Source organism: Zonotrichia leucophrys, unplaced genomic scaffold, assembly GCF_028769735.1.
Source record: "Zonotrichia leucophrys gambelii isolate GWCS_2022_RI unplaced genomic scaffold, RI_Zleu_2.0 Scaffold_598_30580, whole genome shotgun sequence".
Taxonomy (NCBI): Eukaryota; Metazoa; Chordata; class Aves; order Passeriformes; family Passerellidae; genus Zonotrichia; species Zonotrichia leucophrys.
This window is the reverse complement of record NW_026992803.1, coordinates 1-13,993: the sequence shown is the minus strand read 5'-3', so window position 1 is coordinate 13,993 and position 13,993 is coordinate 1. Positions and strand designations below refer to the sequence as shown.

Below are 13,993 nucleotides of genomic sequence, written 5' to 3'. Positions count from 1 at the left end.
GCTCGGCCGCTGTGACCACCACGTGTCCAGGTGTCCATCCAGGTGTTCCTCACCTCTCTCCCTCTCTCCCTAGGTGTCCATCTGTCTGTCCGTCCGTGTGTCCGTCCATGGCGCTGGCCGAGCCGGAGCGCTCAGTGGCCGGAGCACTGACCACAGGCATGGCCAGAGTGGCAGTGTCCATCCACGTGTCCAGGTGTCCATCCAGGTGTCCAGGTGTCCATCCAGGTGTCCAGGTGTCCATCCAGGTGTCCCTCACCTCTCTCCCTCTCTCCCACAGGTGTCCGTCCATCTGTCCGTGTGTCCGTCCGTCCATGGCGCTGGCCGAGCCGGAGCGCTCAGTGGCCGGAGCGCTGACCAGCCCAGCCGTGCCCGGCGCCGCTCGGCCGCTGTGACCACCACGTGTCCAGGTGTCCATCCAGGTGTCCAGGTGTCCATCCACATGTCCAGGTGTCCATCCAGGTGTTCGTTACCTCTCTCCCTCTCTCCCACAGGTGTCCATCTGTCCATCTGTCCGTCCGTCCGTCCATGGCGCTGGCCGAGCCGGAGCGGGCACTGCCCGGGGCTCTGCCCAGCCCAGCCGTGCCCGGCGCCGCTCGGCCGCTGTTCTGCCGCCGGGGGGCGCTGCGGCACAAGGTGGTGCACGAGGTGAAGAGCCACCGGTTCACGGCGCGGTTCTTCAAACAGCCGACCTTCTGCAGCCACTGCACCGACTTCATCTGGTCAGTGACACACCTGGGCACGTGTGGGACACACCTGGGCACACCTGGGGACACCTGGGTACACCTGGGTACAGCTGTGTCACACCTGGGGGCAATGGGACAGGTGTGTCATGGGGGGTTCTTCAAACAGCCGACCTTCTGCAGCCACTGCACCGACTGCAGCTGGGCAGTGACACACCTGGGCACACCTGGGGCACCTGGGCACACCTGGGCACAGCTGGGCACGTGTATGACACACCGGGGGCAATGGGACAGGTGTGTCATGGGGGGTTCTTCAAACAGCCGACCTTCTGCAGCCACTGCACCGACTTCATCTGGTCAGTGACACACCTGGGCACGTGTGTGACACACCTGGGCACACCTGGGGGCACCTGGGCACACCTGGGCACACCTGGGTACAGCTGGGTACAGCTGGGTACATCATACATTCAAACAGCCGACCTTCTGCAGCCACTGCACCGACTTCATCTGGTCAGTGACACACCTGGGCACACCTGGGGCACACCTGGGCACACCTGGGCATGTGTGTGACACACCTGGGCACACCTGGGCACACCTGGGTAATGTGGGGCACACCTGGGCACATCAAACATTCAAACAGCCGACCTTCTGCAGCCACTGCACCGACTTCATCTGGTCAGTGACACACCTGGGCACACCTGGGCACACCTGGGCACACCTGGGCACAGCTGGGCACACCTGGGACACACCTGGGTACATCAAACATGGGGGGTTCTTCAAACAGCCGACCTTCTGCAGCCACTGCACCGACTGCATCTGGGCAGGGAGTGACACACCTGGGTACAGCTGGGTACAGCTGTGTCACACCTGGGCACATCAAACATGGGGGGTTCCTCAAGGAACCGAACCTTCTGCAGCCACTGCACCGACTGCATCTGGTCAGTGAGTGACACACCTGGGCACACCTGGGCACACCTGGGCACACCTGGGCACACCTGGGCACACCTGGGGACCTCAGATGACCCCAGGTGTGCCCCCAGGTGTGTTAGGGATACTCCAGGTGTGCCCAGGTGTGTCACACACGTGCCCAGGGTATCTCAGCTGTGCCCAGGTGTGTCTCAGGTGTGCCCAGGTGTGTCTCAGGTGTGCCAGGGATTGCCCAGCTGTGCCCAGGTGTATCAGGGTATCTCAGGTGTGCCCAGGTGTGCCCAGCTGTGCCCAGCTGTGACGCCGCCTCTCTGTTCTCTCCCTGCAGGGGCATCGGCAAACAGGGCCTGCAGTGCATGGGTGAGACACCCCCGAGACCCCCAAATTACCCCAAAATCACCCCAAAATTACCCCAAAATCCCCAAAACATCCCCGCAAAATCCCCAAATTTTCCACCCAAAATCCCCAAAAATCCCCCCAAATTTTCCACCCAAAATTGCCCCAAAATCCTCCCCAAACTCCTCCAAATTCCCCCCAAAATCCCCCCAAAATCCTCCCAAATCCTCCCCAAATTCCTCCAAAATCCGCCACAAAAATTCCCACAAATTTCCCCCCAAATCCCCCCAAAAATTCCCCCCAAAATTTCCCCAAAAATCCCCAAAATTTTTCCAAAAATTTTCCGCCGAAAATTCCCCCAAATCCTCCCCAAATTCCCCCAAAATTTCCCCAAAAATTCCCCCAAATTCCTCTAAAATTCCCCCCAAATTTCCCCCAAATCCCCCCAAAAATCCTCCCAAAAATCCCCAAAATTCCCCCAAAAATCCCCAAATTTTCCACCCAAAATTCCCCAAATTCTCCCCAAAATCCCCAAATTTTCCACCCAAAATTTCCCCAAATTTCCCCCCAAAATCCCCAAAATTTTTCCAAAAATTTCCCCCCAAAATCCCCAAATTTTCTACCCAAAATTCCCCCAATTTCCTCCCCAAATTCCTCCAAATCCCCCCAAAAATCCCCAAAACCCCCCCAAAAATCCTCCCAAAATCCCCAAAAATTCCCCCCAAAATCCCCAAATTTTCCACCCAAAATTCCCCCAATTTCCTCCTCAAATTCCTCCAAAATCCCCCCAAAAATTCCCCCCAAAATCCCCAAATTTTCCACCCAAAATTCCCCCAAATCGTCCCCAAAATCTCCCCAAAATCTTTCCAAAAATTTCCTCCCAAAAATCCCCAAATTTTCCATCCAAAATTCCCCCGAATTCCTCCAAAATTCCCCCCAAAAATTCCCCCAAAAATCCCCAAATTTTCCACCCAAAATTCTCCCAAAATTCCCCCAAAATCCCCCCCAAATTCCTCCAAAATCCCCCCAAAATCCCCAAAAAATCCCCCCAAAATCCCCAAAAATTCCCCCCAAAATCCCCCCAAAAATCCCCAAAATCCCCCCAAAAATCCTCCCAAAATTCCTCCAAATCCCCCCAAAAATCCCCAAAATTCCCCCCAAAATCCCCAAATTTTCCACCCAAAATTACCCAAAATCCTCCCCAAATCCCTCCAAAATTCCCCCAAAAATTCCCAAATTTTCCACCCAAAATTACCCCAAAATTACCCCAAAATCCCCAAATTTTCCACCCAAAAATCCCCAAATTTTCCACCCAAATTTCCCCTCCGTGGTTTCCATGGCAACGCGGATCCGCCTGTCAATCATCCCCCAGGCCACGCCCACCCCGAATCCCAAAGGCCCCAAATTTGGGAATTTTGGGAATTTTTGGGGTTTTGGGGAGAATTTGGGGAAAATTTGGGATTTGAGGGAAGATTTGGGGTCCTGGGGAAGATTTTGGGGAATTTTGGGGGGAATTTTGGGAATATTTTTGGGTGGAAATTGGGAATTTTAAATGGATTTTTGTGTGAGATTTGGGGAATTTTCAGGGGAAGTTTTGGGACATTTTTAGGGTGAATTTTGGGGATAATTTGGGGGGAATTTTGGGTGGAATTTTGGGCATTTTGGGGGAATTTTGAGGGTTTTTTTTAGGAATTTTGAGGGCAATTTTTGTGATTTTGAGTGGAATTTTGGGGGAATTTTAAGGGAATTTTGGGGGAATTTTAAGGGAATTTTGGGGTGAATTTTGAGGGCAATTTTTGTGATTTTGGGGTGGAATTTTGGGTTCATTTTTTGGGAGGTTTTGGGTGGAATTTGGGGATAATTTGGGGGAATTTTGGGAATATTTTTGGGTGGAAATTGGGAATTTGAAGTGGATTTTTGTGTGAAATTTGGGGAATTTTTAGGGGAATTTCGGGAGGAATTTTGAGGGAATTTTGGGAATATTTTTGGGTGGAAATTGGGAATTTTAAATGGATTTTTGTGTGAAATTTGGGGAATTTTCAGGGGAAGTTTTGGGACTTTTTTAGGGGAATTTTGGGAGGAATTTTGGGGTGAATTTTGAGTGGAATTTTGCGCATTTTGGGGAATTCTGGGTGAAATTTGGGGGAATTTTGGGGTGAATTTTGAGGGGTTTTTTTAGGAATTTTGAGGGCAATTTTTGTGATTTTGGGGTGGAATTTTGGGTTCATTTTTTGGGAGGTTTTGGGTGGAATTTGGGGATAATTTTGGGTGAATTTTGGGAATTTTTTTGGGTGGAAATTGAGAATTTTAAATGGATTTTTGTGTGAAATTTGGGGAATTTTCAGGGGAAGTTTTGGGACATTTTTAGGGGAATTTTGGGAGGAATTTTGGGGATAATTTGGGGGGAATTTTAGGGTGGAATTTTGAGCATTTTGGGGAAATTTTGTGGGAATTTTTGGGTGAATTTTGAGGTTTTTTTTAGGAATTTTGAGGGCAATTTTTGTGATTTTGGGGTGGAATTTTGGGCTCAATTTTTGGGAAGTTTTGGGTGGAATTTGGGGATAATTTGGGGGAATTTTGGGAATATTTTTGGGTGGAAATTGAGAATTCAAAGTGGATTTTTGTGTGAAATTTGGGGAATTTTCAGGGAAGTTTTGGGACTTTTTTAGGGAATTTTAGGGTGAATTTTGGGGATAATTTGGGAGGAATTTGGGTGGAATTTTGAGCATTTTGGGGAAACTTTAGGGTGAGTTTTGGGGTGAATTTTGAGGGTTTTTTTAGGAATTTTGAGGGCAATTTTTGTGATTTTGGGGTGGAATTTTGGGTTCATTTTTTGGGAGGTTTTGGGTGGAATTTGGGGTGAATTTGGGGTGAATTTTGGGAATTTTTTGGGCATTTTTAACCCTTTTTTGTGTCCAGTTTGCAGCTTTGTGGTTCACAAGCGCTGCCACGAATTCGTCACCTTCGAATGTCCCGGGGCCGGGAAGGGACCCCAGACTGACGTGAGTCCCAAAATCCCCCAAAATTCCTCCCAAAAACACAAAAATTCCCCCCAAAATTCCCCTTGAATTTCCTAAAATCACCTCAAAAAAATCCCAAAAAATTCCCCCTAAAAATAAAAAAAAAATTCCCCCAAAAAATTCCAAAAAAATCCCAAATAATTCCCAAAATTCCCCCTAAAAATCAAAAAAATTTCACCAAAATTTCCTCCGAAATCCCCCCTAAATTGCCACAAATGTCCCCAAAATTTCCCAAAAAATCTCCCAAAAATTCCCCCTAAAAATCCAAAATATTCCCTCCAAAATTCCCAAAAAATTCCCCCTAAAAATCCCAAAAAAATCCCAAAATTCCCCCCAAAATTCCCCCTAAAAATCCCAAAAAATTCCCCCAAATCACCCAAAAAAATCCCAAAACATTCCCCCTAAAAATCCCAAAAAAATCCCAAAATTACCCCCAAATTCTCTCAAAATTCCCTCACAATTGCCCCCAAAATCCCCCAAAATTCCCTCCAAAATTCCTCCCAAAATCCCCAAAATTCCCCCCAAAATTCCCCCTGAATTTCCTAAAATCACCTCAAAAAAATCCCCCTAAAAATCAAAAAAAATTCCCCCTAAAAATCCCAAAAAAAATCCCAAAATTCCCCCAAATTCTCTCAAAAATTCCCCCCAAAATCACAAAAATTCCCCCCAAAATTCTCCTTAAATTTCTTAAAATCACCTCAAAAAAATCCCCCTAAAAATAAAAAAAAAAATTTCCCTAAAAATCCCAAAATTTTCTCAAAAATTCCTCAAAATCACCTCAAAAAATCCCAAAAAATTCCCCCTAAAAATCCCAAAAAAAATCTCAAAATTCCCCCCAAGTTCTCTCAAAATTCCCTCACAATTCCCCCAAAATCCACTCTAAAATCCCCTTAAATTTCCTAAAATCACCCCAAAAAAATCCCCGTAAAAATCCCAAAAAATTCCCCCTAAAAATTCCAAAAAATCCAAAATAATTCCCCCAAAATTCCCCCTAAAAATCCCAAAAAATTCCCCCTAAAAATCCCAAAAAAATCCTAAAATTCCCCCCAAAATTCCCCCTAAAAATCCCCAAAAAAATCCCAGAATTCCCCCCAAATTCTCTCAAAATTCCCTCACAATTGCCCCCAAAATCCAGCCTAAATTTGTCCCAGAATTCTCCTTAAAAATCAAAAAAATTTCACCAAAATTCCTCCCATAATCACAAAAATTCCCCAAAATTCCCCCTGAATTTCCTAAAATCACCCCAAAAAAATCCCCATAAAAATCCCAAAAAATTCCCCCTAAAAATCCCAAAAAAATCCCAAAATTACCCCCATATTCTCTCAAAATTTCCCCCAAAATTCCCCTTAAATTTCCTAAAATCACCTCAAAAAAATCCCCGAAAAAATAAAAAAAAATTCTCCCAAAAAAAACCAAAATTCCCCAAAATTATCTCAAAAATTCCCCCCAAAATCACAAAAATTCCCCCCAAAATTCCCCTTAAATTTCCTAAAATCACCTCAAAAAAATCCCCCTAAAAATCCCCAAAAAAATCCTAAAATTCCCCCCAAATTCTCTCAAAATTCTCCATTTTTTCACTCAAAATTTTGGGAATTTTCACAAAATCCCAGGACCATTTTAACCCTTTCAATACCAAAATTTCACCCAAAAAATCTCCATTTTTTCACGTGAAATCTCCATTTTTTCACCAAAAATTTCCATTTTTTTGCCCAAAATTTCGGGAATTCTCCCCAAAATTCCAGGACCATTTTAACCCTTTAAATGCCAAAATTCCACCCAAAAAAAATCTCCTTTTTTCCCTTTAAAATTGACATTTTTGCCCCTAAAATCCTCATTTTTTCACATAAAATCTCCATTTTTTCACCAAAAATTCCCATTTTTTCACCAAAAATTTGGGAATTTTTCCCCAAATCCCTGGAATTGTCCCCAAATCCGCAGGACCCCCGGAACAAGCACAAGTTCAAGGTTCACAGGACCCAAAATCCCCAATTTTCACCTGAAAAATTCCCAATTTTTTCCCTAAAATTCCCAAATTTTTTGCTCAGAATTCTGGGAATTTTGCCCAAAATCCCAGGACCATTTTAACCCTTTAAATGCCAAAATTTCACCCGTAAAAATCTCCATTTTTTCATGTAAAATCGTCATTTTTGCACCAAAATTCTCCATTTTTTCACTCAGAATTTTGGGAAGAATTCCCAATTTTTTTCCCAAATTTTTGGGAATTTTTCCCAAAATCCCAGGACCATTTTAACCCTTTAAATGCCAAAATGTCACCCAATAAAATCTCCATTTTTTCACGTAAAATCTCCATTTTTTTGTGTAAAATCCTCATTTTTTCACCCAGAATTTTGGGAAAAATTCCCAATTTTTTCGCCCAAATATCTGGGAATTCTCCCCAAAATTCAAGACCTCCAAACTCAGCCATTTTAACCCTTTAAATGCCAAAATGTCACCCCAAAAAATCTCCATTTTTTCACCAAAAATCTCCATTTTTTCTCTCAGAATTTTGGGAAAAATTCCCAATTTTTTTTTCCCAAATTTCTGGGAATTCTCCCCAAATTTCCAAGACCTCCAAATTCAGCCATTTTAACCCTTTCAATACCAAAATTTCACCCAAAAAATCTCCATTTTTTCACGTAAAATCTCCATTTTTTGACATAAAATCCTCATTTTTTCACCAAAAATTTGGGAATTTTGCCCAAAATCCCAGGACCGTTTTAACCCTTTAAATGCCAAAATTTCACCCAAAAAAAATCTCCATTTTTTCGCGTAAAATCTCCATTTTTTCGCGTAAAATCTCCATTTTTTCACTCAGAATTTTGGGAAAAATTCCCAAATTTTTTGCCCAAAATTTTGGGAATTCTCCCCAAAATTCCAGGAGCATTTTAACACTTTCAATGCCAAAATTTCACCCCAAAAAATCTCCATGTTTTCATGCAAAATCTCCATTTTTTTGTGTAAAATCCTCATTTTTTCACTCATAATTTTGGGAAAAATTCCCAAATTTTTTGCCCAAAATTTTGGGAATTTTTCCCAAAATTCCAGGAGCATTTTAACCCTTTCAATGCCAAAATTTCACCCCAAAAAATCTCCATTTTTTCACGTAAAATCTCCATTTTTTGACATAAAATCTCCATTTTTTCACGTAAAATCTCCATTTTTTCACCAAAAATTTCCATTTTTTCACCAAAATTTTGGGAATTTTTCCCAAAATCCCAGGACCATTTTAACCCTTTCAATGCCAAAATTTCACCCCAAAAAATCTCCATTTTTTCACGTAAAATCTCCATTTTTTCACATAAAATCTCCATTTTTTCACCAAAATCTCCATTTTTTCACTCAGAATTTTGGGAAAAATTCCCAATTTTTTTCCTAAAATTCCAGGGCCATTTTAACCCTTTCAATGCCAAAATTCCACCAAAAAAAATCTCCATTTTTTCGCGTAAAATCTCCATTTTTTGACATAAAATCGTCATTTTTTCACCAAAATTCTCCAAAATTTTGGGAATTTTTCCCCAAATCCCTGGAATTGTCCCCAAATCCGCAGGATCCCCGGAACAAGCACAAGTTCAAGGTTCACAGCTACAGCAGCCCCACCTTCTGCGACCACTGCGGCTCGCTGCTCTACGGCCTCGTGCACCAGGGCATGAAGTGCTCCTGTGAGTGGGAATCCGGGAAAAATTGGGAATTTTGGGGGAAAAAATTGGGAATTTTGGGGAAAAAAATTGGGAATTTTGGGGGAAAAGTTTGGGAATTTTGGGGGATTTTATTTGGAATTTTTGGGGAATTTTTGGGGATTTTTTGGGGATTTTATTTTGAATTTTTCAGGATTTTTTGGGGGAATTTTGGGGATTTTATTTGGGAATTTTTGGGGAATTTTATTTGGATTTTAGTTGGAATTTTTGGGGAATTTTTTGGCATTTTGGGATTTTATTGGGGAATTTTTGGGGAATTTTTGGGGATTTTATTTGGGATTTTTGGGGGATTTTGGGGGTTTTATTTGGGAATTTGGGGAAAAAAATTGGGAATTTTGGGGGATCTAAGGGATTTTATTTGGGAATTTTTGGGGATTTTATTTGGAATTTTTTGGGGATTTTAGTTGGAATTTTTGGGGTTTTTGGGGGATTTTAGGGATTTTATTTGGGAATTTTTGGGGAATTTTTTGGGGATTTTATTTGGGAATTTTGGGGAAAAAGTTTGGGAATTTTGGGGGATTTTATTTGGAATTTTTGTGGAATTTTTGGGGATTTTATTTGGGAATTTTGGGGAAAAAATTTGGGAATTTTGGGGGAAAAAATTGGGAATTTTGGGGAAAAAAATTGGGAGGGTTTGGGGGATTTTATTTGGAATTTTTGGGGATTTTTTGGGGGAAATTTTGGGGAATTTTTTGGGATTTTAGTTGGAATTTTGGGGGATTTTATTTGGGAACTTTTGGGGAAAAATTTGGGAGGGTTTGGGGGATTTTAGGGATTTTATTTGGGAATTTTTGGGAAAAAATTTGGGAATTTTGGGGAAAAAATTTGGGAGGGTTTGGGGGATCTAAGGGATTTTATTTGGGAATTTTTGGGGGATTTTTTGGGAATTTTTTTTGAGTTTTTGGGGATTTTTTGGGGGAATTTTGGGGATTTTATTTTGAATTTTAGGGAATTTTTTTTTTATTTTAGTTGGAATTTTGGGGGATTTTTGGAGGATATTTGGGGATTTTATTTTGAATCTTTGGGGATTTTTTGGGGGGAATTTGGGGGGATTTTTGTGAAAAAATCCACAAAAAATCCAAATAAAATCGGATTTTCTCCATTTTTTTTCCATTTTGACCCCAAAAAACTCCCAAAAAATTCCCAAAAATTCCCAAAATTCCCATTTTTCCCCAGGCTGTGAGATGAACGTGCACAAACGATGTATTTGTGGAAATTTTGGGGAAAAAACCCACCAAAAATCCAAATAAAATCGGATTTTCTCCATTTTTTTTTTGTTTTGACCCCCTAAAAATTCCCAAAAACTCCCAAATTTCCCCAAAATTCCCATTTTTTCCCAGATTGTGAGATGAACGTGCACAAGTGTTCTGTTTATGGGGATTTTGGGGAAAAAAATCCACAAAAAATCCAAATAAAATCGGATTTTTTCCATTTTTTTTTCATTTTGACCCCAAAAATTCCCCAAAAATTCCCGAATTTCCCCAAAATTCCCATTTTTTCCCAGGTTGTGAGATGAACGTGCACAACCATTGTAGTGGTGGAAATTTTGGGGAAAAATCCACAAAAAATCCATCAAAAATCCAAATAAAATCGGATTTTTTCCATTTTTGCGCCATTTTGACCCCAAAAAACTCCCTAAAAATTCCTGAAAATTCCCAAATTTTTTTAAAATTCCCATTTTTTTCCCAGGTTGTGAGATGAACATGCAAAAGCGGAAATTTTGGGGAAAAAATCCACAAAAAATCCAAATAAAATCGGATTTTCTCCATTTTTGTGCCGATTTGACCCCAAAAAAATTCCCTAAAAATTCCCAAAAATTCCCAAAATTCCCATTTTTTTGGCAGGTTGTGAGATGAACGTGCACAACCATTTTTTGGGGGGGAAAAAATCCACCAAAAATCCAAATAAAATCGGATTTTCTCCATTTTTGCGCCATTTTGACCCCAAAAAACTCCCTAAAAATTCCCAAAAATTCCCAAATTTCCCCAAAATTCCCATTTTTTGGGCAGGTTGTGAGATGAACGTGCACAACCATTGTATTAGTGAAAATTTCTGGGGAAAAATCCACCAAAAATCCACCAAAAATCCAAATAAAATCGGATTTTCTCCATTTTTGCGCCGATTTGACCCCAAAAAATTCCCAAAAAATTCCCAAATTTTCCCAAAATTCCCATTTTTTTTCCCAGGTTGTGAGATGAACGTGCACAACCATTGTATTAGTGAAAATTTCTGGGGAAAAATTCACAAAAAATCCAAATAAAATCGGATTTTTTTCCATTTTTTTTCCATTTTGACCCCAAAAAACTCCCTAAAAACTCCCTGAAAATTCCCAAAAATTCCCAGAATTCCCATTTTTTGGGCAGGTTGTGAGATGAACATGCACAACCCTTGTATTTGTGGAAATTTTGGGGAAAAATTCACCAAAAATCCAAATAAAATCGGATTTTTTTCCATTTTTTTTCCATTTTGACCCCAAAAATTCCCTAAAAAATTCCCAAAAATTCCCAAAATTCCCAGTTTTTTCCCAGGTTGTGAGATGAACGTGCACAAATTCTGTGTCTGGGGGAAGTTTTGGGGGAAAAATTCACAAAAAATCCAAATAAAATCGGATTTTTTCCATTTTTTTTTCATTTTGACCCCAAAAAATTCCCGAAAATTCCCAAAATTCCCATTTTTTGGGCAGGTTGTGAGATGAACGTGCACAAACGTTGTATTGGTGAAAAATTCTGGGGAAAAATCCACCAAAAATCCAAATAAAATCGGATTTTCTCCATTTTTGCGCCGATTTGACCCCAAAAAATTCCCAAAAAATTCCCGAAAATTCCCAGAATTCCCATTTTTTGGCAGGTTGTGAGATGAACGTTCAAAAGCGTTGTATTGGTGAAAAATTCTGGGGAAAAATCCACCAAAAATCCAAATAAAATCGGATTTTCTCCATTTTTGCGCCGATTTGACCCCAAAAAATTCCCAAAAAATTCCCGAAAATTCCCAAAATTCCCATTTTTTGGCAGGTTGTGAGATGAACGTGCACAAACGTTGTATTTATGGAAATTTCTTGGGAAAAATCCACAAAAAATCCAAATAAAATCAGATTTTTTCCATTTTTTTTTCATTTTGACCTCAAAAAACCCCCTAAAAATTCCCAAAAATTCCCAAAATTCCCATTTTTTGGCAGGTTGTGAGATGAACGTGCACAACCATTGTATTGGTGGAAATTTTGGGGAAAAATCCACCAAAAATCCACAAAAAATCCAAATAAAATCGGATTTTCTCCATTTTTTTTCCATTTTGACCCCAAAAAACTCCCAAAAAATTCCCAAAAATTCCCGAATTTTCCCAAAATTCCCATTTTTCTGGCAGGTTGTGAGATGAACGTGCACAAGCGCTGCGTGCAGAGCGTGCCCAGCCTGTGCGGGGTCGATCACACCGAGCGCCGGGGGCGCCTCCAGATTCGCATCCAGGCCCTGCCCGGGGAGCAGCTCCACGTCACAGGTACCCAAAAATCCCGAAAATATTCCCAAAAAATCCTTGGGAAAATTTTGGGGATTGTCAGGAAAAAAACCCCGTGAAAATCGGATGAAAAATGGGGAAAAAATGAGGAAAAAATGAGGAAAAATTGTGAAAATTTGGATTAAAATTGAGGAGGAAAATCCCAAAAATTCCCAAAAAAAATCCCAAAAAAATTCCCAAAAAATCCTTGGGAAAATTTTGGGAATTGTCAGGAAAAAAACCCCGTGAAAATCGGATGAAAAATGAGGAAAAAATGAGGAAAAATCGTGAAAATTTGGATTAAAATTGAGGAGGAAAATCCCAAAAAATTCCCAAAAAATCCCCAAAAAATCCTTGGGAAAATTTTGGGAATTGTCAGGGAAAAAACCCCGTGAAAATCGGATGAAAAATGGGGAAAAAATGAGGAAAAATCGCAAAAATTTGGATTAAAATTGAGGAGGAAAATCCCAAAAAGTCACAAAAAAACCGAAAAAATTCCCAAAAAAATTCCCAAAAAAATTCCCAAAAATTCCAAAAATATTCCCAAAAAATCCTTGGGAAAATTTTGGGGATTGTCAGGGAAAAAACCCCGTGAAAATCGGATGAAAAATGGGGAAAAAATGAGGAAAAAAGGAGAAAAAAATCACCAAAATTTGGCCATTTTTTCTCTATTTTTTCCAAAATCCCAGATTTTAATTCCTGGAATTTCCCATTGGAAGAATCCCAAAATATTTCAGATCCTAAATCCCAAAAATTCCATTTTTTTCCTGATTTTCCCCCATTTTTTGCCGTATTTTCGCCATTTTTCCACCAATTTTCGTCATTTTTTCACCGATTTTCGTCATTTTTTCACCGTTTTTTCCCAAATTTTTTCCCGGAATTCCGGAATTTTCCAGTGGGAGAATCCCAGACCCTGATCCCAAAATCCCAAATCCCAAATCCCAAAAATGACAAAAAATTCTCATTTTTTCCCCATTTTTTGCCGTATTTTCGTCATTTTTCCACCGATTTTCGTCATTTTTTCACCGTTTTTTCCCGAATTTTTTCCCGGAATTCCGGAATTTTCCAGTGGGCGAGGCCCGGAACCTGATCCCGATGGATCCCAACGGGCTCTCGGATCCCAAATCCCAAAAATCCCAAATAATTAGCATTTTTCCTCATTTTTTCCCCATTTTTTGCCGTATTTTTGTCGTTTTTCCACCGATTTTCGTCATTTTTTCACCGTTTCTTCCCAAATTTTTTCCTGGAATTCTGGAATTTTCCAGTGGGCGAGGCCCGGAACCTGATCCCAAAATCCCAATCCCAAAAACCACAAAAAATTCCCATTTTTCCCCATTTTTTCCCCATTTTTTGCCGTATTTTCGTCATTTTTCCACCGATTTTCGTCATTTTTTCACCGTTTTTTCCCAAATTTTTTCCCGGAATTCCGGAATTTTCCAGTGGGCGAGGCCCGGACCCTGATCCCGATGGATCCCAACGGATTTTCAGATCCCAAATCCCAAAAAACCCCAAAAATTCTCATTTTTCCCCCATTTTTTGCCGCATTTTCGTCATTTTCCCACCGATTTTCGTCATTTTTTCACCGTTTTTTCCCAAATTTTTTCCTGGAAATTCTGGAATTTTCCAGTGGGCGAGGCCCGGAACCTGATCCCGATGGATCCCAACGGATTTTCAGATCCCAAATCCCAAAAATCCCAAAAATTCCCATTTTTTCCCCATTTTTTGCCATTTTCCCACCGATTTTCATCATTTTTTCACCGTTTTTTCCCAAATTTTTTCCTGAAATTCTGGAATTTTCCAGTGGGAGAATCCCAGACCCTGATCCCAAAATCCCAAATCCCAAACA

General features: G+C 40.9%; 1 protein-coding gene across 1 annotated transcript; it reads left to right on the top strand.

The window, feature by feature from the left end:
* Positions 1-422: 422 nt before the first annotated feature.
* LOC135441858 (protein kinase C gamma type-like) lies at positions 423-13,327 on the top strand (the record flags this gene model as incomplete). Its single annotated transcript, XM_064701413.1, has 6 exons — positions 423-719; positions 1,936-1,967; positions 4,863-4,945; positions 8,511-8,622; positions 12,019-12,150; positions 13,217-13,327. Coding segments are annotated over exons 1-6 (664 nt in total), but the record flags the coding sequence as incomplete, so codon positions are not given.
* Between the last annotated feature and the right edge of the window lie 666 nt (positions 13,328-13,993).